Source organism: Streptopelia decaocto (assembly GCF_964273445.1).
Source record: "Streptopelia decaocto genome assembly, chromosome: 4".
NCBI lineage: Eukaryota > Metazoa > Chordata > Aves > Columbiformes > Columbidae > Streptopelia > Streptopelia decaocto.
Window position 1 is genome coordinate 44,061,665 of NC_138658.1, and position 27,999 is coordinate 44,089,663.

At 46.6% G+C, this 27,999-nt stretch overlaps 1 protein-coding gene across 6 annotated transcripts in view; it reads right to left on the reverse strand.

Moving 5' to 3' along the window:
- Positions 1 to 14,374: 14,374 nt before the first annotated feature.
- The window catches only part of IRF2 (interferon regulatory factor 2), a 42,880-nt gene continuing 29,255 nt past the window's right edge, over positions 14,375 to 27,999 (reverse strand). For all 6 annotated transcript variants that reach the window (XM_082052041.1, XM_082052037.1, XM_082052040.1 and 3 more), the window contains 4 exons: positions 25,886 to 25,997; positions 22,261 to 22,425; positions 17,140 to 17,186; positions 14,375 to 15,726 (listed from right to left, as the gene is read on the reverse strand). In XM_082052041.1, the coding sequence (XP_081908167.1) occupies positions 15,415 to 15,726; positions 17,140 to 17,186; positions 22,261 to 22,425; positions 25,886 to 25,997 (636 nt within the window). In that variant the 3' untranslated portion in view covers positions 14,375 to 15,414. The remainder of the gene's footprint in view (positions 15,727 to 17,139; positions 17,187 to 22,260; positions 22,426 to 25,885; positions 25,998 to 27,999) is intronic.

The following is a 27,999-nucleotide window of genomic DNA, read 5'->3' on the forward strand; positions in this document are numbered from 1 at the left end:
TTTCAGCTTTGTTTCTGGAGAAGCAACCATGCCAGCTACTATTCTGGATAGTAAATCCTGCTCAAAAATGTCTCAGCCCAGCAGCCGCTTTCATCCAAGTTGGAAAGAAAGGGAAGAAGAAGTCTGCAGACCAAGTGAAGGAAGGAGAAACAGTGAGTATCACCTTTCTCTCCTACCCCTTCCCTTTCATCTTTAGGCTTTTTAGCTGAAGTTTGCACGACTCCAAAGGTACAGAGTACTGTATATGGCCCCTGACTGACAGCAATGCTTGTTTTCAGCTCTGTTTTGTCACCTGAGAAACTTGTCTTTTATCTCTTCTTTTTATGAGACAGAAAAAGTGAAGACAGCTTGCTGCCCTTCACACTGCAGGGACAGCCTGTGCTTGTGTGTGCGGGCACAGGTGCGCTCATGCATGAGCGTGTGTGGGTCGGTTGGGCCGGCTCCAGCCCCTCACCCCACATTTGGAGGGATGCTCTGTGCCAAGACCATGGCTTTCGGAACCAGGCAAAGTGAGGCCGAGCTAAGGCAAGTGTCCTGCCATTTCCCCTTGCTGCAAAAAAAACAAGTCCTTCATAAGCACCTGCTTCCTCTTTGAAAGAAAGTAACACTCTTCAGTGAAAACCAGACAGCAGCATGAAGGAAGAGCTATAAGAAGACTCTCAAAAATAGGTTTGTTCATTGCACACAACAGAGTTTTTTTCTTTGCACGGTTGGAAGCATGGATGTGCTGGACACTTGCATGTACTGCCTTTTTGGGGGTGCCGTACCCCTGAGGTCAGGCAGGCAGCAGGATGGTGTTGAGCATTGATAAGGATCATGGCTGAAAACATTGTGACTAGTTCAGCCAGAAGACGACACATTCAGAGCAGGAGGCACTGCTATCTGCCCATCAACGACGAGCTAACAAGCCACAGATCAGGCTGGCTGACGGACAGGAGATGGAGGATGTGCTGGAGGGCACATAGCCCCATCTCCTGATATGCCCAGCTTGGCAAACAAAGGGGAAAAGTTGAGACCCTTTATCATGGCCCAGAGCTTGTCGAAGCTGGTTGATCTTTTGCAATCACCCTTTCCCCCTGGATTTCTGCACAACACAAAGGGAGACCCTCAACGTGGCCCAGGACTTGTCCAGACTTGTCCCTCTTTCGCAATCACAACTTCGGCCCCCACCCCCCCTACTTTCCTGCACTCTGGAAGCTATAAAAAGCTCACCCTAAAACAGCATGGGAGGGAATACCAGTCTCATCGAGGCAACACCGGTTTCACCAGGGCCTACCAGTCTCACCAAAGGGAATACCAGCTGGGCCTCACCAAGAGAATACCAGCACCCTGAGGACCCTCAGACTGAACCAGACATCGGAGGACGCTGCGCTCCTGACCCCAGCATCCTCGCCATGGAACACCAAGGCTACACATCATCGTACAAGTCCCGTCATCCACACCGTGGGGCCATAAGAGACTGAATCCCTCACTCTTCTCTTTCTTCCTTTCTCTCTGCTCTTTCCTTCTCTCCTTTTTTCTATACCTTCATTTCTTTGTCTCTCCTTCTATATCTCTTTCTCTATCTCTGATACCTTAGTTTTCTTCCTTCTCTACCACTTTCTTCCTCTCTTTCCCTTTTGAACATATAAGGATGACACCATCTTTAAGCTCTGCTGTTGATTTCTGGTTAAATTTCATATTATAGCTACTAATGGTTGCCAATATACCGCTCGTAGTAGGACTTTTGCTGTTAATGTGTTGAGAAGTTCTGTTATACTTTTGCCAAGTCACCATTCGCTGTAACCAATATCCCAACAAGTTCTTTTAGTAAAACTCACAATTGAATTGGACCCCGGAGGTGACTGTCTGTCATTCACTTCACGTAACCGCGCAGAATTAACCCAGAGTTAACTCGCACCTGGTCTCATCTGTTGAGTCAGGGTGCGTGTCATGTCTAGAGTTAACTCATCCCTCATCCCATCTGTTGGGACGGGACAGACGGCTGGCAGCCCCAGAGCACTTTCTGCAGCAGCAGGGACCTGTGATGCACTTGCTCATGCTCAGCTGCTGATGCTTGAAAGCATCGCCCATGCCAGTGGTCTCCCAGTGTTGGCAGCTCTTCTTCACTGCACCTGTCCTACACATCCCTATGCGCTTAGTGCAGCAGTGACGAGCTAGCTGCTGGTTTTAGTCCCTCAGTACGGTTACACTGCTCCAGTCCAGTTCTGGGAAGTCTGAGCACATATAACATGTTTTCACTTTCATAGCCTGTGTATCTGATTAAATCAGAATGCTTGTTTTATGGTTATCAGGCAATTGCTCTGAAGCAGCTGAAGAGCAGTACTTTTTCACGCATGTGGCTGGCTGGAGAGACTCATTGCCAGGGGATATTTGAGTGGTTAAAAGCATGAACAGGGTCAAAAATGAATTAGACAGATTTGTGCAAAGCATTTCCACCAGAACTATTAAATACAGTCATTTAGATGCAACCTCCAGCTCATAAACTCTCCCAGCTGCTGATTAGTAAATGCTGCAAGGGAGGATTTACCAAGGAGAAAATAATTCTAAACTTGCCCTGGCTCCAGTAATCTTCTCCAAAATACCTGTTCCAAGTCATGGCTGGAGACAGGATACTGGTCCATTCGGGCCAGTGATGTGACGCACATCCTTGTCCTCTTGCAAAAACTACCACACGGCTGTAATAATTAATCAGCTGGAAACAACCCAGACCCAAAGAACAATGCCACGGCGCTGAGCACGTATTTACTCTGTCAGAGGAAGCACCAAGAAAATGGGTTTTGCTCCAAGCAGTGCAGAAGCACCTACCAGAGAGATACAAAAGTGGAGTAAGAAGGCAGTCCCTGTGGAAGATACAGTCAGACTTCCCTAAAACTACTCAGTAGCAACAAAAAAGGACCCGAGCCCAATGCTCTCAGGCACTGCTGCCCTTGTGATAGTAAATGCACCTGTATTTGCAGGAGACACTAATTTTAGCGGGATTTTAAATAGAAACAGGGCCAGAGAGGAATGATCTGTAATTTTTTAAAAGGTTTATAAATTATTTATGCCATTTTATTTTTAAGCATGAAAGTAAACAGCCTGGGAACAAGAGGGTCAGGCTCCGCCCTGGATCCTGGAAAGCAGTGGTGATGTACAGTGTGGGGTTCCTGGTGGAGAAAGTACCAAGTGTGAGTTTCCAGGGCAGTGCTAGAGCAAAAACATCTACTGGTATTTTTTAAGGCATAAGGAAACATGCAGACTGACAGATGAAGGATAGGATTGACTGAACAAATGACTCTTAGCTTTGTGAAAGGTGCTGCTGCTAGAATAAGGGACATGTAAATGACCTTCAGACCAAGTTGAAGGACAGAGGACACTCCTAAGAGTAGGGTCTTCACCAGCTTGGATTCTGCCAATAATCCATAAAAACTGGCCTCAGCCAATACAGAAAAAAAAAATAAATAATGCAGATAAAATTCTGGGCATAAATTGGGCACAGATTTTTACCCAAGAGCATGATTGACCCTTCCAAGAAAGAGACCTTGATCATTTCAAACCAAGATATTGCATTCAGAAAGGAGACAGAGGCTTTGGCCAAGCACAGCTGGTTTGCCCCAGGGCAAGGTGTCTGGGAAAAATGCAACTGGCTTGTGAGCTACAGCGGTTCCCACCAGCCTCAGCCATCTGGCCATCAGGGTACGACCATGCGGGCCCTCCACCCTCAATGCAGAGGTACCCTGGGCAGCAGCATCTCAGCTGCTGCTGATATCAGTCCTGGAGAATAGTGCTCTGTGCTGAATAGTGCTGAAGAGGAGCTGGAGGGGGGTTACTTAGCACAGTCTTTAGGGTTATACCATAAGAGCTGTTGTAGCTCTACGGGACAAGCCATGTTCTTCTCCAGGTCAACCAAAGTCATCCAAAAAAAGCAGAGGAGGTGCTGAGTGGGATGTCCTTCCCAGGACCCCATGGTAGCACTTCTCTAGAAACCCTCAACCCCACTTTCCTCCATTCTTGATCTACAACAGTGTCCAGGTCCACTTCTGGGCTTCAGAGCCCAACCCCATCCCTGATGGCCTTCCTCTTTCCACTGGAGGTACCCAGCTCATGGCTGGCAGCTTGCTTTTCCTCATGCTGCTCTTTAAAACTAAAAACGTGTCTTCATAACAACTTCTTTGAAGTCAGCACATGAAGAAACATCCAAAGGATGACAAAAATAAACCAGGCATTTGCACCCCCACCGAGCCTGGACTTTCCTTTGTAAGGCAATCAAGCGGCCTGGTGCTACATGCCTTTTAGCATGGGCAAAAAAAAGAAAAAGAGCCTTGTTTAGAGGGTGCCAGCCCCCACCGCTGATGGACAGTGTGCATCTGGCCCCAGGTACCTGCTCCCAGCAGGGATCTGGGGCTGTTTGTGCTGCTGCTGAGGGAAGGGAAGTCACTCCACGTCCTGTTGGCTTTACCTGAGGTGACCCAGCCGGGACATGGTTTTAGCTTGGCAGGTCTGCAGTGTTTATATGCACAGAGCGAGGGGGGTAATGATCCTAGTGAAGCAGCCACAGATACAGCTGTCCTGTGCCTGAATGCCCTGCATCTCTTGGAACAGCGAGAAGCAGCTTACACGTGGAGATAGTGTTCAGTTAATTAAAGCATCTAAATAAAAATATCATACACCTCTGACCCCCTGGGACGGATGCTTCTTTAGCTAATTCCCATTTATTCCCTTTCATCAGGGCTATGTTACCTCAAATTAGCATTTTCTACAGACAGTCAGAGCAGATCTGTGGGATGGGGTAACTTGTTCCCACAGCTAACCCTGCAGTGAACTTGATTTAGTATCACCTGTCTGCTTGTAAAGACCTTATTCAGATGGAAACTTAACAGATTTAAGTAAAACTCTTTAGAACCTAGTTAACCGTATTTCTGTGAATAAATGTGGACTTGCCATAAATGTAATCCCTTGCTGCCTCTCGTGCTGCTTTGGTTTCGCTTCTCTTCCATCCCATCTGAAACCTGAAACTGTGTAAAACCATAAAATGAACAGGGTCTAGTGATGGTAACTTCAGCAGAGGTGGCCACAGGGGCCACACAAAGGAAGATTTTCTGTTGCAGCATCGTCAGCCCCCCAGCTCCCATGAACCAGTTGCTGTGCCAGCGGGGACACCGCACTGCCGCTCCCCTGCTGCGGTGGGAGGCGACCGGGATGCTCAGCTGCATCCCAGTCCCCAAGGGAGGATGCACTCATCCTGGCACAGGGTGTGTGGGTGCCCAGGCAGCCTCCCCAGGAGAGCAGAGGGGACCAGGCATGGCAGAGTGATCTGTTGATCTCTAGGTAACTGATCCTAAAGATATTTTCTTGTTTTGTTTTTTTTTTTTCCAGGAGGATTGCACTGACATTTGACTCATTTTAGAAGAGCCCTCTGAAATGCTAATGAAGAGGTCTTGTATCAGCTTTACTTATGCCCATCATTTACATTTTCCCTTTAAATTTTCCTCCACCAGCTAAACAAAAATGCTCAAGAAGTCTATCTGTAGGACCAAGAAACTTGTGTTTCCAAACAGCAGTCAATGGAGCCATAGCAATATTGTCCCAAAATGTACCATGCCATGGCACTGTAAAGCCTTCCAGCAAAACAGGAATAATCTCATTTTCTCCAGCAAAGTATAGCAAATGCAAAAGGAAGCTGCAAAAAGTGTAAATAAAAGGATGAGTCATGCTGCATGTGCCCAGGCAGTGAAAACCTTCAGGGAAACAGCTTTCAGGGAAAAGCATCTTGAACAGTATTATCATAGAATCATAGAATGCTTCGGGCTGGAAATGAACTTCGAGATCATGTAGTCACAACCCCCTGCCATGGGCAGGGACACCTTCCACTAGACCAGGTTGCTCAGAGCCCCATCCAGCCTGGCCTTGAACACTGCCAGGGATGGGGCATTCACAGCTTCTCTGGGCAGCGTGTTCCAGTGCCTCACCTCCCTCATGATGAAGCTTTTCTTCCTTATATCTAATACAAATCTACCCTCTTTCAGCTTAAAGCCATTACCTCTTGTCCTATTAGTATATGCCTTGTAAAAATTCCCTCTCCAGCTTCCTTGTAGGCCCTCTTTAGGTACTGGAAGGCCACAATAAGGTCTCCCTGGAGCCTTCCCCAGGCTGAGCAACCCCAACTGCAGACTCTATTGTCTGCAGAGGCCTCCTCCCTCATGCCAGTGGCGATGTGGCTGTGCGGAGCGGGGTGCCACAGCACCCCAAGGGTAGGTGCAGCATCCCGTGAAGGCACATAGGCTACATGGCTGCGTGGGTGCATACGTACACCCATCAGCACAGGGTTGCTCAAGCTGGGTTCCCCACATTGTGTTGGGAGGAGCAAGGCAGTGTTTTGGGGCAGGGGAAAGCCCCACACTGCTGATTCAGCCCTGCCCCATGCCATGTTTTATATAATCCATGTGAACTGCTTTATCCTTGTCCGTCGCATGACTGTTCACTGGAGGGACAAGGCTTGGGCAGAGCAACGGGATGATGTCACTGTGTCCCCTACAGACACCCAGAGCACTGCTGGAGGCTATTTATGAGAAGGTGAAGGCACCAAGCCATTTCTTTTACTAACTGGAAAAAATGGGGAGCTGGGGTGGCAGGGGCTGGTAGGGCCATGATAATTGATGGGAGGACGTACATGGGAGGGCGACCAGTAAGACATAGCAAAGAACTAGACCAAAAGGGGTGTGAAGCAGGCTCCAGCTGCTGGAGTCACACCGTGCACATGTGAAACGGTTAAAACCCAGCCAAAGAAAGCAAGTGGCGAAGGGAAATGGAAAACAAAAATGAATGCGGGAGAAGATGGGGCTGGTGCTGCAACAGCCCTGCAGACACGTGGGCAGCCAAATCTGAACATTGCTACCTCCTGCAAGCTTGGATGGTGGCTCCTGCTCGTATTTGTTTCTAAGGCTGGGTAAAGCTGCCACAAGGGCAGCTCAGCACAGGAGACTGACCCCACCACCACAGGCATTAAACAGGTTTTAACATCCATCAGCTCCCCCCGGGCTTGCACCAGAAACAAGCCCTTTTTGTGTGTCCATGTTTTCTTGCCTGTAAGAGATCTGCATTCAGAAAGGTATTCTCGCTGCTTGTCAACATGGGACAGGAAACAAAAGCAGCTTTTGAAATGTTACAGTGGGTTGGGTGGCTTTATTTTTTTTTTTTCAGTTCTTTGAAAAAAGGAAAAAAAAAACAAACCACCAAACAGCCCACACAAAACAAAACCAAATTTGCCTGAGAGTAAAAATACTACTGAAAACTGAAACTTGACAACATTGTGACAGAGAACATCTTTAAACAGGCACATGTAAAAAGCAAGTGCTAAAGCAAATGTCCTCAGCACCCAACTGGTTTCCTGCTGCTCCCCCACCTTTCAGGGCAGAAATTGCAAGGGATTAATAATGCAACACCCTGGCAAATCCCCAGCCTGACACCTGGGTTTGTCTTACAAGTTCACCTGTTCCTAAGAAACAGTTTGGAAAAAACACATGGCAAGGTACTAAGTTTAAAGGGCAGGATGAGGGGTATAAATCAGCTGAGAAAATGTACATCAAAGGAGTGGAGGGAATGAAGGCAGTGCTATCAGGTATCGTATGGAGAGGAGCCACAGCAGTAGGGGCTGAAAACAGTAGTCCTTACAAAATTAAAATAAAAACAGTAACTCTGACCGCTTTCTACCATCCCTACCTGTATAAAACAAGGAGCCATTCCCAGTGATGTTTCACTCTCAGACACTAGTCCGAAATTAGCCACTAAGGAGGCCGGGCAGTGCTGGGAGCTGCAGCTGTGGGCAGTGTGACAGCACACCTTTTAGCTGCTGATGAATTATTTAGTCTACAGGCGTGTAATTGAGAGCAGAACCGGCCCAAAGCAGCTACCTATCACCAGCTGAACTCAGACAGGGCTTACTTTTCCTTAGCCAATTTATTCAAACGCTGTCACACACACAGAAAAGCTCATTCAAGGAGCTGTAACATCCAAGTAACTGAACTTCATGCAGACCAAGCCTTACTGCAACCACCTTCACCTACTCAGGAAGCCCAGGGTCCAGGACAAAGCGCCTTCTGTGGCAGCAGCCGCTGCTGGCCCCCATGGTTTCCTTCCTCCCCAACACTATTTTCATTATTGTTGACAGAAAAGTCCTGCACCTGCTGCTCTTACCACAGAGGAGGAAACCCTCCTCCAAGCATCCGCTGAAAAGGTCATCAAGCTGTTGCTTCTGCCGCAGCATCAGCAAGGAGGCAGGGCAGCCGCCCTGGCCAGATGAACGCCTGCACACATGCCAGCACCTCCCAGCCACCGGCCCCTCCTCACGAAACCCAATCAGCACAAGTAATTAACAGACACAAGAGCAGAACCAACAGGCGTGAGGCAGCGGGGATGAAGCTAACGCGGCCTGCTGCCTGCATTACCAGGCAGGATGCTGCCGTGAGGGGTGCAGGAGCAGGGAGCGCTTCCCCCCAGCATCTGAGGATGCAGCTGGGGGTCCCGGCTCCTGCCCTTGTGCAGACCCTCCCAAGGCCACCGCTGCACAGTCCTCTGCCACTGTCACCTCCTGGCTCTCCTGCCCCGCTAAGCCAGCAACAAGGAGCAAGAGGCCAGAGCAAAGTGTGCATGGAAACACCAGTCTTCCCTCCTTGGAAGAAACCCCAGCTGCCCACAGGGTGGGAGAGAAAGGAACGAGACGCATCTTGGGTGAACGGGAGACAATTTGAAGACAAAAACAGGTTCTGCTGTCCCAGGAAGAAGCCTTGCAGCAAATCCAGTGACTCCATGGAGCCCTGAAGAAACACAAAGCATGGACAGGCACGGACAGTTTTCACACTTCTATAGATGTGTCTTTTTTCCATTTATGCAAGTGCAGAGTGAATGTATTTTGCCTGTGGCAAACAGGCATTCAGGTTACACACAACTACTGCCTTCCAGGTTCTTCCAACAAGGGTGCGTTAGGATGCAAACCAAGCTCTGTCGCTTGCCCCAGTGCAGATGCATGCGGGAGAGGGAGAGAGTGGGACAGCCAGGAGTTACACACAACCACGAACCGATGCTATCACTGCCTGCTGGGGGAAAAATAACAAGGGCCTGGTTCTGGGGAATAGTGAGCCGACTCACCTGTCTTTATTGTGAATGGGACTGGAGTATCTTGGTGTGCAAGGATCTTGCCAGGCTCTGGGAGGACACCAGGAGTAGCAGCCCTGCAGCCCAGCAGGAACCTGGGTTGTAACATTATGTGACTCATAAGCACATCTGGATAAATTTATGTTTGGGGCATTCTTTCATTTTTTCATGTACTCCCTTATTTTTTCCATTATTTCAGTTGAGTTAACAGGATGATCCTGCCTTCACACCAGTCCTCCAGCAGCGCTCTTGGCCCCTTCCAAACCCAATAAAAAAATCATTTACTTTCATTTATTAACTCTACTGCAAAACTGGGTGAGAAATGGACATGCCTGGGCTTAGCTTTCCTGGGCACAGGAACAAACCCCCTCCAAACCCATCTAACCCAGCTTCCCTCAACTGCTTAGTCTGAAAAATAATCTCTGACACACAGGTATACACTCCCTCTATGGAGATGTCGTGTACCTCAACACACCATCTGCTCAATAAACTCATGTTTGGGACGGGTGCAGAAGAACGTGTAAAATCGCCCTCATGGCATGTGTCAGACTTGCACCTTTTAAACCCCCAAGACCCTGTACTTGACTTCTTTTTTTTCTCAGGTGCTACAGAAATATTTACACCTTGGTGCCTTCTCTGAGGGAGGGTAGGGTGACTCCAGCTGGTTTTGGAAAACCCAAGAAACACAAGCCCAGGCAATGGATGTGCGCAATAACCAAGGGCAAAAGCACCCACAGTAAAGGGTGGTGATTCCCCTTGTGGTTAATTGGCAAATACCAGAGGACCCTGCGCTCTATAATCTCCTTTCTGTTAAACACTGACGCTCCTTGCTTTTTGTCAGCCTTTTAAGCAGCTGTCTGCACCGCTGCAGTATCTCATGCAGCCAGGTCCCTGGCAAACACCATGGGAGCTCCATGGACTAAACCCCTAATTTCCAAAAGATCTGAGATATGTGCTGTCATGTTGGACCCAGTCAGACTGTGTCTACCCACAACCTTCATACTTTGAAACCGCTGAGCAAGGGCCCAGAGATGCAGCAGTCTCCTGCCATCAGGACGCCTAAAATTTGACCAAACAAGGCTGTGAGCACCCTGACCTACCTTTAGAGTTTTGGAGCAGGGATTGTGTAAGGTGACCTCCAGAGGTCCCTTGCGACCTGAACTGTTTTGCAACTCTGCAGTTACTGTCAAACTGCTTTGAAAGAAGGGATGTGTCCTACAGATTAAAAGTTCCTACAAGTTTGAGAAAATGGGTGCCTGGATAGAAGAAACAGCTCTCACTGGGTCCTCGCAGAGAAGGCACTGCTGTGTAGTTAAACCCTTCACCAGAAAGTTCCTAATGACACCAGGTGGTGGGTGGGACAGACAGGCTGTATGAGCGACCTCACCAACAAAAGTTCAAAAATACCCCCCATCCCAGGAAACACCTCTAAAGACAACCCAGATTCCAAGCAAATTGGTCTTCTCCAGTTCTGCTGCTTCCCAGAAGACTTTTCTCCCACCTGAGCTCTGTAGATAGCCCTTCTGAGGGGATCAGACTTTGCCAGAGACCTTGGTATCACAGCTCCTCATTAGCTGAGCTCCCCTGAAGAGAACTGCCAAACCTGTCAGAGTTCCCAGCGCAGCACAGGCCATGCCCTGGCTGCAAGCCCTGTGGGGCTGGTGGGGAGGGCCTGCCCCTCACCCTCCTCCTGGCCCCACTCAGGAGGTTTCTGCAGGCTCACCAGCCGACCACATCACAAAATGGCACAAAGAGATTAAATTGATATTACCCATAGAGTTAATGGACAGTCATCTTGTTTCCAGTGTTTCAGAACCAAATTGGTGGTTGCGCTATTAAAGGCTGGGTGGTGTTTTATGACTCTGTGTAATTTTGCAAGCATGGATAACGCACGGAACTGAACACTGCATTTCAGAATAAATGTCTGATGTCCCAGCCCAAAGAAATCCTCCTTTGCATTTACATCACCTCACAGTTGGCCAACTGCTTTTAGTCTGAGCAAGTCGCAGAGGCGTCACCGCCTTTGCACAGTGGATATTCTCTTTGATGGAGCAGTGTTATGGATATGTACAGTAACTCCCGTGCTTGGATACCACTTGGAAGAGCTTCAAACGTATAAGCCATGGGAAGAGGGGAATTTATCAAGTATGCACGCCGTTCCCAGAGGTATGTGTGTGTGTCTCTTACTGAGCAGCTACCGGTGCAGAGTAGGGGTTAGTGGTTTTGCAGCTCAGCTGCCCTCCTTGCAGGACCAAGTGGAACATGTGCCGAATTACCCGGCCAGCAGCACGCTGGCATTGGCCATCAGCTTGCTGGCACGGACTCTCAAGTGGAACAACCAGAGGTGAGATGCGACCATGTAACTTGCTTTAAGCTACATAAAGGTTAACACATGGGCTAAACAGGAGGTACCTGCCCCTCCCTGTCAACTGCTCTTAAGTTTCAGATGGCTGATGCTAAGAGTAGCAAAACCTTCTGGCAAGTAAAGGTTTGCTTTCCAGACAAACATTTACATACCTAGAAACACTCAGGCAACCCTTGGGCAACCAGCTCCTTACTCCAGAGACCAGCAAGGCTTGCTAAAGGCAGGCTCTCACCCAAAATCATGCAGGACACACAGGAAAAAGCAGCTCAGTTCTCACTCCACTTTGGCAGCCCTGCTGGATGTCAGGCTCCATGTAAGCACCTTAGTGAGCCTTGGTGACTACCCAAGCTGAAATGTTTTGCCATGAAGGGCAAATGTGTTCTCAGACAGACACACAGGACTGAGGTCAGGGAGCACTTGCACAAGGCCAGACATAAAACAGGGTTTTGCAGGAAGGTAAAGGCCTCCAAGATGCTTCCTCAGTGCTGTGTGTGAGGGGCAGGGAGCTCAAAGCACTGCTATGAAAGGAGGAAAGCCCACTGCCTCTCACAGCACACTGGACATGGCTGCTTGCCTGGAGACGTGCAGAGACATGTCAGCAATTACCACCATCAATTTGAACAGTGAGGAGAGAACAGGCCACAGTGGAGGTAAACAGCAGCTCTGCTTTCGGAAAAGAAAAAGTCTTGACTCAGCTCTGTTTACTTTGGAAGATGTTTTCCAGCCCTGACACAACCCTACCTCTGGGCTTTCTCTTAGCCTTAACTCTTAAAGCTAAGCCCAGGCTGAGCCAGAGACAAGAGCCTCTCTCTGTGCACAGACTAAATACTCCTCAGAGGAGAAGATGACTGCCACTGCTTAGTTTACATTGTGTGATGTTTTCCAGCCCCACACAACCAGACTTCCTCTTTTCTTCAGCCCTGAGCCTTAGGCTCAGCCTCAGCCCCAGCGCTGCAGCCCTTCCTTTCCCAAAACAAGCCTTCCCAAGAAGAAGGATCCAGTATGAGCTCTCCACTGACTTTGGCAGCCCCTTCTCAAACCCAGCACAACTGCAGCTCTGGGCTTCCTCTTCTACCTAACCCAACCCCTGCCTCCCCACCATAGAAATACATTAGGAGACGACTCTTCTCCCAGCCCCACGTCTCCCCAGACAGACCCTTTCCAGTCACTCTCCACCTGCAGCTCCCAGCCCCAACCATAACTCCATGCTGACGGCCAGCCACAGGCCAGGGAACCTGGAACACAAGGACAGACTGGAAAAAAAGGGATTCATGAAGCCCAGAAGAGAATTTCCTTGCTGGCAATATTCAAGACTTGGTTTGACAGGGCCCTGGACGACCTACTCTAGGAACCTGCTTTCAGAGGATTGGACCCAATGTGCCCCAGGGGTCCCTTCCAGTCCCAGCTCTTCTGTGACCCTAGGAGGTCCCTCCCTAAAAAACAAAAGCCCATAATCTTAAAAGGGGCTGGGAGATGCTACAGACCAACTTCCACACTTTAGCTGTGAAGTTTGGAACAACTTCCAAAACCAAAGCAGACAATGTTACGGAAACGTAAAAATAATCCCAAGTGAGCCCCAGAACTAAGAAAAAAACCCAAAACCTGTCGTGAGCCTCATAACTCCGCTGGCCAAAGGCTTGGAATCCTGGAGACTCACTGTAACCCCCACGCACACACGCGTGCACAGACACAACCTCCCTGAAGAAGACCAAACCTTGTGGCCTCTGCACCCAGAGGGCCACTGGAAGGGTAAGCGCACAAAGAGACAGAGATCAGAGAGCTTACATACAATGATTTTAACAATTACGAGTTTTCAACCTCACTTCAAATACTGCTCTGGGCTTCCTCCTCCCAGCCCTAAACAAAGCTCTAACCTTGTCTTCCCATGCCCCTGGGCAGTGGGTTGGCAAGACAAAGCTGCAAGTTTCACATGGACTTGTGATGAAAACTGCAATTACGGCATCAAGTTAAGAACACAGCAAAGCCCCACTGTTTGCTTGTCCTTTTCAACAGCCAGTTAGCACATTTCCTTGCGACACAGCCATTTTTGTACCTGTTACTGCTCATCAGCCCAATATACATGGCACTCGGCTCTGCCATCTGTCAGGCTGGTATCAGACTGGTAATCATACCTGAAGGACACTCTGTGTCCACATATTTTACATACTTAGAATCAATCCGTTCAACTTCCAACAGCTTGAAAAACTGCAAGGGGGTAAGTGCTCTCAACTTCTGCCAATGCCAGTGACAGCCCAAAGTGTACAGCACTTCACAGTCAATGGCACGGCTCTTCACCATCACCATGCCACCCTGCAAGATGCTCTACACCCTTATTTAGATACTCAGCAGCTTCCCTCAAAGACCCTGAGGAATCACAGCTTGCCATCATGTGGTAGATGTTGAAAGCCTTGGGGAATGTTTTTTTGACTTCTGATTTATTCCACTAATAAGGATGTATTGCTTGAAATTCTGCAAAAAGAGATTTTTCTGGACAAGGCAACTGCAAGCTAAACAGAGATCTACCAGGAATGGGGCAAGTACAGTTGAGCCTGTGTTGGGTGGGGGATGGACTTTCACAAGATCCCTTCTATGAGGTGACTTCTCAAAGCCCAGCCACAGAATTACCAGCAAAAGAGGTGCCACAACTCCCAACCTCTGCACATGAGGCCAAACTCAAGTATGCCACCTTTAAGCTCTAATTCCTCTTTCCACCTCATGCTGTCTCAAGCACAGGACTTCCCATCCTCTTAGACAGGTACTCCAGAAATTGCAAAGGCTGCTCATGCTCATTGCTCACTCCGAGAGGTCACATTCACCTATCAAACCCATGCCATCTGGGGCTTCTGAAAGATTAAGGAAGAGAGACAAACAAGAGGATTATTAAAAATTTAACTATATACCATATTTATTATCAATCCACAGGATAATCTGATTGCTACATGAGCTCATAAAAGCTATTTCACCTTTACAAAATTAAAAAAAAATGTGCCACAAGGATGTAATAACTGCTGATAACCAAGGACTGAATCTTAAAATTATAAATTTGCTGTAGAAAAGATTAAAAAAAATTATATTCACTTTAGAATTTTACTTTGAATAAAATATTCCCCTGTATAAAAAATAAAAAAGCTTGCTCTGGTTAGAATTAGAGTATTTTTCTTCTTCTTTTTTAAATCTGGGAATTTGCATAATATCTCTGTAATAGGTTCCTTTTTTTTCCTATTGTACCACGCGGCATTCAAGCATAGCAGATTAGAAACAAACATGAGAAAAGCAGTCTTAAAACATATGAAATCCACATGGGAAGTTTTAACTTCCTTTCCTTTCCTCTATTCTTTAAAGACACTTTAGCAAGAATAGCCTTGGAAAAGAATACAGGTGGGGAGGGACCTTCAATGTGCCATTAAGTAGAGCAAGGTAATAAAAGGCCTTTCGTAAGTGCTTTCTTAATAAGGTGCAGAAGCAGACTGCAACGTTGCTAGTACTGCACTATGTACAATATTCACAATAGATTTTTCTTTATTTAAAAATATTCCAGCTAGTTCACATTTTCTCTTCCATTCTGAGGCTTTCAGTTCCATCACAGCCTTGACAGCAAGAAGCGCAGCAGCACCACTTCCCTTGTGGTCGGTTGGTCCTCTTATGAAACACTGGAACCTGCAAGGGGGCCAAAGTTCTTGTTTTCCTAGGTGGCAACCTTGGAAATCCGCCTGGGTTCAGGTGTACATACTGACAGCTGGAGTCCTGAGTTAAAAACACTCCGGCACTGGAGTCGGACACAGCAATGTTTAATATTGCCAAAGCTTCACCTTAGATTTGTCTTATGTGCGTCAAGGGATGAACCTCTCCTAGAGAAACGTAAAATACAAAACCAAACAAAACAAAGCTAAAAATAAAAAAACCACACCATCAAAGGCTTAGCAGCTCTTGACTCTCGACTGGGTGATGTCTGACGTCTTCTTGATGACGCTGGCCCGTGTCTCACGGTCTGGCCGGCTGCTGCTCGTGGAGGCTGTGGACACTACTTGTGGCAGGGGGATGTCTGAGAAAGGGGGCCAGGAGCTGTTGTAAGGCAGTGGGCAGCTTTCCTCTTTGATGGTGACTTGGAGGTCAGGCTTGTTGGCTACAAAAGTTGCCATGCTGGGAAGCATATGAGAAGTGTTCCTCATTCCCAGATTGCTGAGATACTGTTTGCCTTCAATGTTTTTCTTTTGCCAATGAAGTCGTCCCTAAAATAGGAGGAAAGACTATATGAGCGAAAGTAACTTTGCAAAGTGCTACGAGCAACAAGATGAAGACAAAAACACCCATGAACTGCACAGGAGTTCCTCAGTCTCTAAAAGCCTGAGCCTCTAGCTGCTGGCTTTGAATGTCTTTGCTCTCAGCCACTTCGCCCTTTCTGAAGTCACATGTCTAAATCTTGGTGGCTCTCCTGCACATAAGAGGTTCTACCAACTCTTCTGATGGAAAATAAAGGCCTTATTCCCGGTATGCTGGAGACAAAAATGGACACAGAGGACCAAACATCCCGAGCTTCAAATGGAAGTCTCTCCATTACCAAGAGAGAGCATCCCCCTGCCAACAAGCAGGTACAGAGACCCAACACCTCTCAAACAGCACTGCCCAAGCTGTCAACAGAGGTGAGGCTGCCAAGAAATCCATTGCCACTTGATGGACACAGGGAGTAGGTTCACCAAGGGAAGATGAGCATCCAGTCCCTTCCCCATCACACATGCTGGAAAAGGAGGTTTGGGGAATCATTACTGGCAGTCTACACAGGGGCTCCAACTTAACCAGGGCATGAGAGACTAAATCAAGCAGGTCAGCTGTGCTGTTATACAGCTGCACAACCTGCAGCTCTCCAAGGAGAACTCAAAGGGCTTTCTGGGGGGCACAGCAGGAGACAGATTTGCAAGAGGCCTTCTAGCAAAAATGCAGCTGAAGCACAGGGCACGTAAGTGCCTCAGTGAGCTTCCCCTGGCTTTTAAGTACTCGTGGAGATCAGCAGATCTGGTCACTCGATGGAAGCCCCAAAAGAAAAGACAAGCGCTGATTTTGCATAGGTGCAGCTCAGGAAACACTAACGGGGTGGCTATTTCCTCCATGGATTCCTTTCTTCCAGCAATACCCAACTGGCTACCTCACATACCTCAAACATTCAAGTTGCATTTCTATCATACATGTAAGCATTTCCTCCAATTGTATGAATTCAGGCGCCATTTAAGGAAAACAAAACAAGCATGCTTTCAACCAAGATAAAATACTCACTATCCAGCAATGTCAATATATAGTGCACACATACACAGAAACACACTTATATTCATGTAAATCCCTGGGTTTGCTCCAAAACAAATGAGCTGGCACTGCTGATGGCTCTCCAGAGTATTTTCTCATGCAAATGAATCTCCTTATAGTTTGGACAGATGAGGAACAAAGAACTTGTAGAGATATCCATTCTGCCAAACAATCATCCAAACGTTTGTCTAGCTTGAACCTTCCTGGTTTGTTTTTCTCCACCAGCTATTATTAAAATGAATACTCCACTGGTAGACAGAGTTGCAAACACAGAAGGGAGAAGAATACCCCAGGACATTGCTCTTGAGACCCTGCTCCAAAGTGCTAATAATCCAGAAAACGCTTACCTCTGCATTTTCTTCATCGCTTGGAACACTGTCGGTTGTTTCACTTTCTGTCAAACAAAAGAGACACAAAAATGAAACTCACGCTATTGTATCTACAGTAGCAAAATCCAGCTCAAGAGGTTGGATACACTTCCAACAAGTGGAAGCAAAGAGAGTCAAGTCAAACAACTACAAAACAATGGAGCAGCATGAAGCCCCTGCTGCGGTAATAGCAATCCAAAGACTAGACAGCACAGCTGCAATGAACAACTGGGATAAATTGACATGGTTACCACAGTTAACATAGCTATACCCTGGAGAAGACAGCAACGGAGAGGGAAGAAGTAATATTTGTGTTTTCTGGGCAGAGGGAAGAGCCTCCCGCAAGTGGGAGATGCCTCCTTTGCCTCCCCCTCTCTTGGCAGCTCCAGGCCTGGCAAACAGCAAAGTTCTGTCCAAATCCTTATTTTTATCTCCCTGCAAAACTGAGCAACAACTCCACCCCAGAGGAGATAAGTGTGTTTTTGTTTCATGAACTGTTATCTCAGCCTGCCGCCTCAAGGGCTTGTTGTCACTTCTGGTGCTTTATTACTGCTGTTATACTTTGCTCTCATTTTGCTTTTGCCACCGGTGCCCAGCCCCCCACAGCCTATTTCTCAACCCTTCATCCACCACTCAAGCACACAGAGATGCTGCTTTCTCCTCGCCATGCAAAGCCTTCCTCACTCTCATCACTTCAACCAGAGTGCAAACATGGGGGTGCAGCTCCAGCGGATGGCCATCCTCCTTCAGCTGCAACCCTTGCTTGCAGAAGGGCTCAAAATCCAGCAATTTTGACTGTGTTTTGAAGCCCACGTGTCTGAACGCAGGTCTCTCAGCATCTGAGGGTCCTGGCCCACAGACTGGTTCAGAGTGCCGTGCACTCCAGATACATCTGAGACGCAGCACAAACTCCTCTTTTTCAGGACCAGGCTGTGCCTTCCTGTTTCCTGGGAGGGTAACACTAGGCATCCATCAAGCTACCAATGGCATTAGGAAGAGGTCTTTCTCCAACCCCCAGACCAGGGCCAAGTAGATAAGGCTTATCCGTGCCCTGAGCCAACAGGAGCCCAAAAGTTACAGGGCTGAAGGAACAATGTGATGAGTTACCTGTAGCAGGCAAGGGAGCTCTCAAGTCCCAACTTCCACCCTCTGCTCTGTGCCATGCATTTTAGCCCATGCAGACTCCTTTGCACAGGCCCTGCACCCATAAACCATGATCCTGCCTTTCTAGAAAGCAGCCTCATGCTCTGCACTGGACATGAGTGCTGAGGATATACGGACTGTGCCTCATGGATCGTGCCCCCGCACATTTCCAGAAGGATGGGCAGCACCTTGCCCTTCTCTGGAGGCTAAGTTTAGGCAGAGGGCTGTAAAAATACAGTCTGAATTGCTCTTTCAGCCCCCAGGTGCTAAACTGCACCCAAGTCCTTCCAAAGCAAGGACACAGGCAGCTCAGCTACTCCAGATCACTACTTCCAAAGCCAGCACCTCCCCTATGCCCAGAGTCTTCACCGTAGCGTGCAGTAAGAAGAGGAGCAGTCCCAAACATTAAAGCTAACTGTGAAGTCCTATGAAATTAACAATCTCCAGGGCTTCTCACTCCCTGGCCCACATAAAGAGGGATGTACCGATGTGATTAAAAACTGAATAATTAAGCCACACTGAGGAGAAGAGAGGCAGAAATTAATCTGTGCAAAAGGAGAAATAGCTCTGGACACAGAATCAATAGGAGGAATCCACACAGAGACGAGAAACAGATATTCCTTGACATGAAGAAACATGTGGCAACAAAAAAAGAGTGATGCAGCTGAAAAGGAATCCATCCTTGGTGTTTATACATAACAAAATGCTGAGCAAGAGATAGCACTATAGTTAGCAAAGCCAGGGAAGCCAGCCATTCGGGCATGGAAAGTTAAAGAGGTTATTTCAATCAAGAAGGTTATTTGAATCAGTGTCAAACGCAAGAGGAGGTTGACAACAGCCTCGCTACTAAAAAAAATTGATTCCATAGACGTCAGTGGAAATATGAGAAAACTCACCAAGGCCAGTCATATAATTTGCCTGAGTAACCTCAGAAAGGAACTAGAGGTGTTTTTGAAACAAAACAGATTTGTGTAGGACAGCTGATACCTCAGGCTACTTTTTTTTGTTGTTGTTTCAGAAAAGCTAAAGTAACTGTTCCTGCACAGCTGTTACGGTCATACTCCTTCCTGCCATTCAGCGGTAGCACCTGACAGAGCAGGCAGCTCTACCCAGCACAGCCATGAGCACAGGGCCAGGGCTCCTGTGGTTCTCCCATGTGGGTTTGTGTGGAACAAGACTAAGCCAGAAATAGTCACACGAGTGTCCTACAAGTTTCAGGGTTTAACAAAACACAGAGCTCTATCTTCACTCCTGCCTCAAAGGCAAACACATGCTTTAAAAAAAAAGAGATGTTCATAGAACAATTCAGGCTGGAAGGGACCTCAGGAGGTCTGCAGCCCAACCTCTTGCTAAAAGCAGGGTCAGATCCAGTCCTGTAGACTGTATCAGGTTGCTCAGGGCCTTATCTAGTCCAGTCAGGTCTTGAAAACCTCAGAGGATGGAGGCAGCCCAGCCTTCCTGGGCATCCTGCTCCACCGCCTGTCTTTGTGGTGAAAAAGGTGCCATTTTTTTCTTATATCCAGCTAGACCAAGTTCTCTTGTTTCAGTTCATGCCTGCTCTTTCTCACTGCCCCCCCCAATGCACCGCTGTGAAGAGCCTGGCTCTGCCTTCTCAATAGCATCCCTGAAGGAAAGGGCAGCCTGTTACAAGGTCCTAAAAACCATTTCTCATACAGGCTGAACAAACCCCTGTTCCTCAGTATCTCAGCACAGAGTGCTCCAGCTCTTGATCATCCTGGTAGCCCTTCCCTGCATTTGCTCCAGTTTGTTTGTATCAGTCTTGGACTGGGGGGCTCAAGACTTGGGCCCAATACTCCAGAAGTAGTGTAACCAGTGCTGAGCAGAGGGGGATAATCACTTCCCCAGATCTACTGGCCATGCTCCTGAAAGCTGATGGCCTTCTCTGTGGCCAGGGTGCTCTGCTGTTCATCTCACTGCCCATCTATCTGCCTTTCTGCAGAGCTGCTCCTTATCCCATCAGTCCCAGCCTCTGTCACTGCAAAAGGCTCTTCCAGGCACAGGACCTGGCATTTGCCCTTGCTGCATTTCATAAGGTCTCTGCTGGCCCATTCCTGCAGTATCTCCCGGTGTCTCTGGATGGTGGCCCTGCCCTCAAGCGTATTGACTGGTGTCCCCTATTTGGTGTCATCTGCAAAATTCCCAAGTGTTTACTCCAACACCTCTTCTGCTCATAAATAGGGCACGTCCTAGGACAGACCCCTGCAGTATTCCACTTCTTATTGGTCTCTACCTAGAGTAACCAGGATCACCAAGAGCTGCCTTGAGATGCACTCAGAAGTACTTCAGTGGCATGAAATCACCTCTGTGTTATCCAAGTTATGGGCTAGCAGGTCCTGGTATAGGTTAGGACAGCTGAAGGCCACCAGGATACTCAGACAACATAAGGGGATAGCAGAAGTACTTCAGTCATGCCTCATTTTCCTTATGCAGCCTTGTTGCACTGACTTTAGGGGAGGTAGCTCAAGACTTGCTCATGTGATGGTGCTCCCATCACCAGACCACCCCTCCCTATTGTCCCAGACCAAGCAACCACCATGACTTCCAGACCAAGACACTGACTTTTGTTTCCATTCCAAGAACTTAGATCCTGTAGCTGAGGTTAAAAGAAAGCAGCATTGTCATGTTCACATAGACAGGAAAAGTTTTGCAAGAAGCATTTGGAAAGAGGACAAATGTTCAAAGGCCCATCCCCCAGCTGCTGGTAAGTTAGAGCACTCTCATCGCCCTGCCTTACGCTTTGCAAAACCTTTCTAAATGCTTTAGCCATTACAAACTAAATACATTGGGAAGTATAAACGTTTATCTACTCAAAAGAACATAATACTATTTCTCAGGATCCAAATATAAGAATTACTAAATACATATTTTATAAAAATGTGTCTGGAAGTAATTTCAGCTTAATGAGGCAAAGGTCAGGGCATATGTAAAATAATAAATTGCATGGGCAACAATTAATACTTAAGTTTGCCTAAAAAGATTACTTTTGTGTTTCTACCCAGTCTCCTGAGGTTTGCACGTTAGCAACATGCTCAAAAAGGAAGGACAGGTTGGATTTGAAACTTTTTCTGCTTTCAAATGTGGCTTTGCCCTGTTTCCTACGGAAATAAGGCTTATATGATCACAGGGACTCTATACAGCATGCCCATGTGTGCATTTACATGTGTTCTCCCCTAATGCCCTCTGAACACACTGTCAGACTTGGATAAGAGATAAATGAGTGCCAAAGACTCTTAACTTTCTACCAGTTTTACGAATAATGAGGGGCCAGAGAAAAAAGAGAAACCATTAACACCCTGACTCAGGAAAAAGCTTCTTATCTCACCCCTTTTTAGATATCAGAGAACCCAGATGGGAGGCAGACGTTGGAAGCCAGACATCCACAGCTCTGCTACTTGCAGAAACACTTGTTATCAGTCCCTACATGGCTGTTCTAGTCTACAGACTACTTGTAGCAAGACAGATCCACTCCCCCAGGGCCTTCAACTCCATGTCTGCATTATATATCACCAGTGCAGCCCTCTGCACTCTGTGCCCACTGTGCTTGGCGCTGAGGAAACATACAGGAGAGACCTTTAATCTTTAGCCAGTCGTGGGCAAGGGGAACATGCTGTATTTGCAGCACATTATTTGTACCACTGAAACTACCCCTCTAATAAAACATAAAAAGACCTTTTTGCATTACAACTAAAAAGGTTCTTTTTCTACTAGCCACTGCCTAAAATCCGCAGCTTACATTTTCAACTTCAGATCTGCAGAGCTGTTTCCCAAGGTGAAATGAGTAGAGGACTGTGAGTGTTTGAGCTTCATTAAAAATGCAGAAGACAGTTGAACAGCCATTCCTGGACCATTGCCAGCTACTGTGGAAGAGCCCACTTCCCCCCAGCATCTTCCAAACATTTCCAGAAAAAGAGTGTAAAGCAATGCCAGAACGCTTACCTGCATAGGACGAGACAGGGGAGATCTGTAGGGGGTACAGCTGGCTCATGCTGAGGGGCTGTTCGTCGCTTTCTGTTGTCACCTCTACTACCTGGCACACATCAGGAGGATTGGCAACTATCACCTGCTCCTCACTGCTGCCATCAAGGTGCGGCTGTCCTACAACTTGGGAGTCAGAAATAAAAAATGGATTAGTCATAACACCTCCACTGACCCTGTTGGATCTCTAAGAGACTGTCCTTGGAGCCTGCTTGGTATTTGAATGAGTCTTCAATACTATCTCAGCACTTTCTTCCATCTCCACCACCTACTTTCCATGTGATTTCTAAAGGAAACCTGTGTGATTTATTTCATTTCCATCACCTTCAAAGACATTTTTTCCCCGCTTATGATGACTGAAAATGCCTAACTTCTGGCCCTCACACATAACATCCTTGAGCCTCCCTCGACACACCAGCTGTCCAGAGGCCTTCCCAGGGAAGACCACAACCACACTCCTCCTCCACCCAGAAACAGTCTCACCAGGACATATGGACCACAGCAATCTCTCCTCATTTGGGAAAGCATCTTCACCCAGCAAGCTGCCAACATCCCATGGCCTCTGGATGCTCTCATGTAAATTTGGCATTAGAAGACCAGAACTGGCCTGAAAAAAGCTGGTCACAAGGTCATGTAAAACATGGTGGGACTCTGATTTATACATGACATAAATCTGTGAAAAAACTCTCCTCCAATTAGATGCTTATTCTCACTGATCCTTGGAATGTCAGTGATGGTGTGTAGAAAAGCCCAGCTGTACCTGCAGTCTGTAATCCCCACGGTCTGTGACTGAAAGTTACAGTCTGATTAGTTATTAACAGAGGGTCTTCCTATTCCCCCAGGCACATGATATATAACACCACAGGAACATAATTTATTTCTACAAAGTGAAGACACCATGGATGCTTTGCAAGTGTCCTGAAATGGTATGCAGACATTAATTGTGCTACACAACACTCTCTTGAAAAAGGAGAATAAACCAAGGCACCAAGAAGTTATTGAGCTTGAGTTATCTCACTTCTCTGTAGCTGCTTCAGACAATTCCCTCTGTGTTGTACAACTCCCTTACTGATCCCAGCAGTACAAACACATGACAACTGCATTAATCCAGCATGGAGCTGAAAGCCACTAGCTGGATCAGAAGTGCACATGGGGATGGAGCTGTCTCAGAGGATGGCTAACCTGGATCCACAGCTGTCTGAGAGAAAAGGAAGGACTATAGATAATTCTTCCATTGGAACATAAAGCTTCAAGAGGAACAATCTTCATACAAGCAAATTCTGTACACACATGGTGCTGTGTTTTTAGAAATTCAGACAGCATATTTTTTTCTAGAATAATGATGGGAAAATAATATAGGCAATGAAACAGTAGATCTTGAAATTCTTCTGTTAAGTGACCTAAATACTCTAATTACTAATTTTTAAAAAGGCAAAAGATAGCATCTGTTCCCGGATGAATAAAGATAAATATACACGAATGCACATGTATATACACACAATCCATTCCTGCCTTCATTTTGCTTTGTGAAATGCCAGGTATTCACTGGAAAATCCCCCAAACCTGGATGTGTATTTTATGAGACAATTCCAGCATAAAGAAAATTACATAAATACTAGATAGTGTGTTTTTTAGAAGTCAAATCACTACAATTATTATAGTTTTGTTCCAGATATTTAGTTTCCACTTTATTTCCACGTTTCCTGTTTCTGCAACAACCCATTTTTTATTGAGTGGGGTATGGGGGGCAAGAGCACACACACAGAGTTAATTTTATCTTGGAGAAACCAATATTGTGCAACGCCGTCAGGGTACAAGCAGGCCATGTGCACTGTTTTATCTCTCCCCTCAATACCTGACGAATTCTTACCCATCCCGAAAGATAACTTGCACAGCAAAAATTACTGCTCACTTGGGCAAAACGCCATCACTTTCCTGTGAGCTGTTATGTATGTCAGAAAGACCGCAGGTGCTGCTTTTCTTTCCTTCTCTCCAGCTGACTTTCCTGCTTTCTGCAGAACAGATTCATTTTACCCTTTTCCCCCTGTTTACATTAAAATCCTGCTTGCAGTCCTAAATAAGGACTTCTCTCTCCAGTCTAAATAAGCAGCACACTTCACAAGCCATTAATTAAACAACACTGGATGACAGTTACCCACTCAAGCCTTGCTGTCCTACCCTGAAAATGGATTCTGTGAGTCCACAGAAAAACAAAAGCCCTTAAGGTACAAATTCAGTTCTGTTCCTCTGAACCTCTTACTTGGTTTCCATGACAGACCTTTGACAATTCTTAGATGCTGAGGTTGCCACGATGGGTCCTGTCATGCAAATTACCGAGATCTTCTAAGGTGCAACATGCATTCGTCTCGCCATAAAACCAAACAGGAGTTCAGGATACACTGTACTGTATAAAACTGAGATGTCTGCAGCAAAATGCCTTTCTGACGTTAGTGCATTTTGGGGAACACCACATACATTCCAAAGACTGCTCTTAATTGATATCTGTTTGACTTTATGGCTGTAAAATAAAGCAAAAGTGTGCAAAGTTGCTTCCCTGTGACTGCATACTGGCCTTGGCATGTTGCAGATTTGTTTATGGGTCAGTCAGTAAATAGGAAGCAGTAATATTAATAGCACTACAGTGCTATTCCTTCAAGTTACAAAACCTCTGTGATCGTAGGAGCAACAATCATGTTCCAACACTCTTACAAAGTAACAGCCAATTAAATGATCTGCCATAAAGAGAGGAAAACTACTCACAAACTCCTCAGCCACAGAAGTACTTGAGTGGAATGACTATGCAAAGCCCTGCAACCTAAGACATGGGTATAAAAAATAGTCATTGCACATAATTTCTGCCATCTCTCCAACCAGAAGACTTAACACATTTTTCAAACACTTTTTTGACATATATAAAAGTAGAATTCTAGAGAAAATGGTATATAGGTCACATTTCCAGGAGCTTTTACTGCAGCAACAACCTCAGCCAAAAAAGAGCTGTCAAAAATCAGCCCAATTATTCTACCCACAACTGATTATTCACACGCTGAGATGACAGTTAATTTCTAATGTACCAGTTTCTAAATGCAGTCTTTGCTGATCCTTGTTGTTAGCTCAATGATGGTAAGAACTAACTCTGCTACTGAACCAAGTTCCTCCATTTCATCTCCAGGTTTAAACTCCCAAATAAAATGGCAGCCTATACAAATCTCTGCTTTGAACCATGAGAAACCACCATCCAACTGCAGTTCAACTCCCACGTGACGCTGGCTACAGTCTCCTCATATCTGAGGGCTACCTTGCGGAGTGGAGTAAGCTCCTCTCAGGAAAAGCCACATGAGCACAGCTGTGTTTTGCCCTCAGGGGAACCACCACAGTGCTGCTCGCTGTCTCTGCAAGGTGGTAGGGCTGACCTGCAACCAGGACCTCACATGGCTTGGGCTACAGAAAGATATGTTGATCCAATTGTAACCATGTTGTTCTCCAAAGTGCAAAGTGCTGATGGAGAGCTGAGTTTGGCAGCGCCAAAAGCAGTTTTGAAGTCACCCATGTGCTTAGCATATAAGAAGAGCATAGGAGTACTTACCTACAAAGTTCACTGTACTGTCAACTTCATTTTTTATACTGGAGGACAGGAAATAGTCAGAAGTGACATCATTTAGCCCATTAATCCCAAAAGATGATTCAACTGGCTCTTGCTAGAATGAAAACAGTACATTTGGGTCAGGTTTGATCTATTTTAGGAGCCTGGACTCACTTCATCTCTTTGTTCTGAAATGGTAATAAATCACACTGCTTATGCCTGCCATATACTCCCTGCTAGACAGTCTCAGAGTGAACATGTTGGTTCTCTGAGAAAAAGCCAGAGTTTACTCGATTTCTAAATCTTCTGCTTTGAAACAAAAGTTATTTTTAATTTTCAGATTTAGAGTGAGCCTTCAGAGAACAAGAAATTAGTGTGCTATTTACTACAACAGATTAACATTTGGAACAAACAAGGAAGAAACACTGCTTTAAAATGGTACTCTATTTAATATTCACCCTCATTCCCTTCCAAACATGCTGTATGTCTTAGCGCTTTCTGAAAGGAAGCCTTAGCTTCTGTATAGCAATTACTAAATTCTAGACTTAATTTTTCACTGCAGCAAGCCTGAAAGCAAGTGTTTACACTAAATACAGTCTTTTAGATCACATCATAAACACCACCTGTGCTACACAGACTGAGCTTTCCACAAGATACATCTCTCTAGGTCTGGTACACTTGAGAAGGAATCTAAAAAACTCCCTGCAGAACAGACACCAAAAAGTTTAATTCCATAAACTCAGGATTTCTTTAAAATGCTATAAACACATTTAAAGGATTAACTACAGGTCCAACCTTCTCCCTGGTATTGGCTCCCTTAGGCGATTCTTGGCTACAAAGTTTAAAGTCTTCTGTTCTTACTCTGGGCTTCCCTGCAAGGGAAGCTCTGCCTCTCTACTGACCCAGAGACACCCACAGAGAGGTGCAGAGCTGCCAGCTGCATCTGATGCCACGCCATGTCCATTTTTACTGCTTTAACACATTTTGGCAAGGACAAGGCAAAGGTAAGCTTCAAGACTTGTGCTCCCAGCCCTTCACAGTACTAACCGTATTAACTGTTGCCATGGGACACAAAACTGGGGATTGCGTGACAGGTCTTTCCTAGACGCCACATGCTGTGATTGTGATCCACTCAAAAAGAGCTGTTGCTTCAACACAAATCTGCACCTTCCCAGCCATTAAGCAAGGCAAGCACACACCCTGTCCCAAGGCCCCTCTGCACATCAGAAGGGTGCAAAGTCAGTGTTAAGGGCAACCAGGCCTTTGATGAGCTGCATCGGTTGTGTCAACCCATAGGTCAAAGACCTGGAGACCCAGGAAAGATGAAATTAGCTGCTACCGATCCATCGAGGATTGTGACTGCAGAGACAGGTTAGGGCTGCACACTGGAGCCCTGAGCCTCTGGTGTTGTGCAATGCCCCAGCAAACACAGTGGCCCCCATGGGAATGCTGCGCACGCAGCATCTTGCTCAGCTTTACTGAGAAGTTTGTTCAGTAGCACCTTTGGAGCTGCAGAAACAAATATGTATCTTGGAACTTGGCTGATGGTGCTAGATCTGTAAAGGGACTGGGACACTGGAACAGTTTGTGTTACATCACCTAAATTTGCAGCGTCCGGACCTCTAGCATAAGCTAAATGCACAGGGAAAGGTGGCAGATTTCAGAAATGTCTCAAAGGGGAGCTGCATGCGTAGCTGAAAGGATACATCTAGAATAAGGTAGAAATTAAGCCTCAGGCAGGAAATTCAGTCATTTGTTTCAGAGGAAAAAGTCTGTTTCTATCTGGGCTACTCAAGCACTTTAGGCTTCTTCTCATTGCTGAGAATTAATTTTTTAATGGAGACACCCTGTTTGCCCAAAAGCCCAGTGGTAGGAGCCCTACCTGCATGGTGAGAAACCTGTTCACAGCCTCCTTTGTGTAATGCAGAGCAGGGATGTAGTAAGGGCCAGGTCTCTCACAACCACAGGGACAAGCAGGGAGTGCCCTGAGCACCCTGCTGAAGCTCAGCATGGTCTGACAGGACTCTTCACCCCAACCAGCAGCCACCATGGGTACCCAAAGGGTACGGCAGTGGCAACAGGGGGAGCTCAATATGGACACTGCTCCGCTGAAGTCC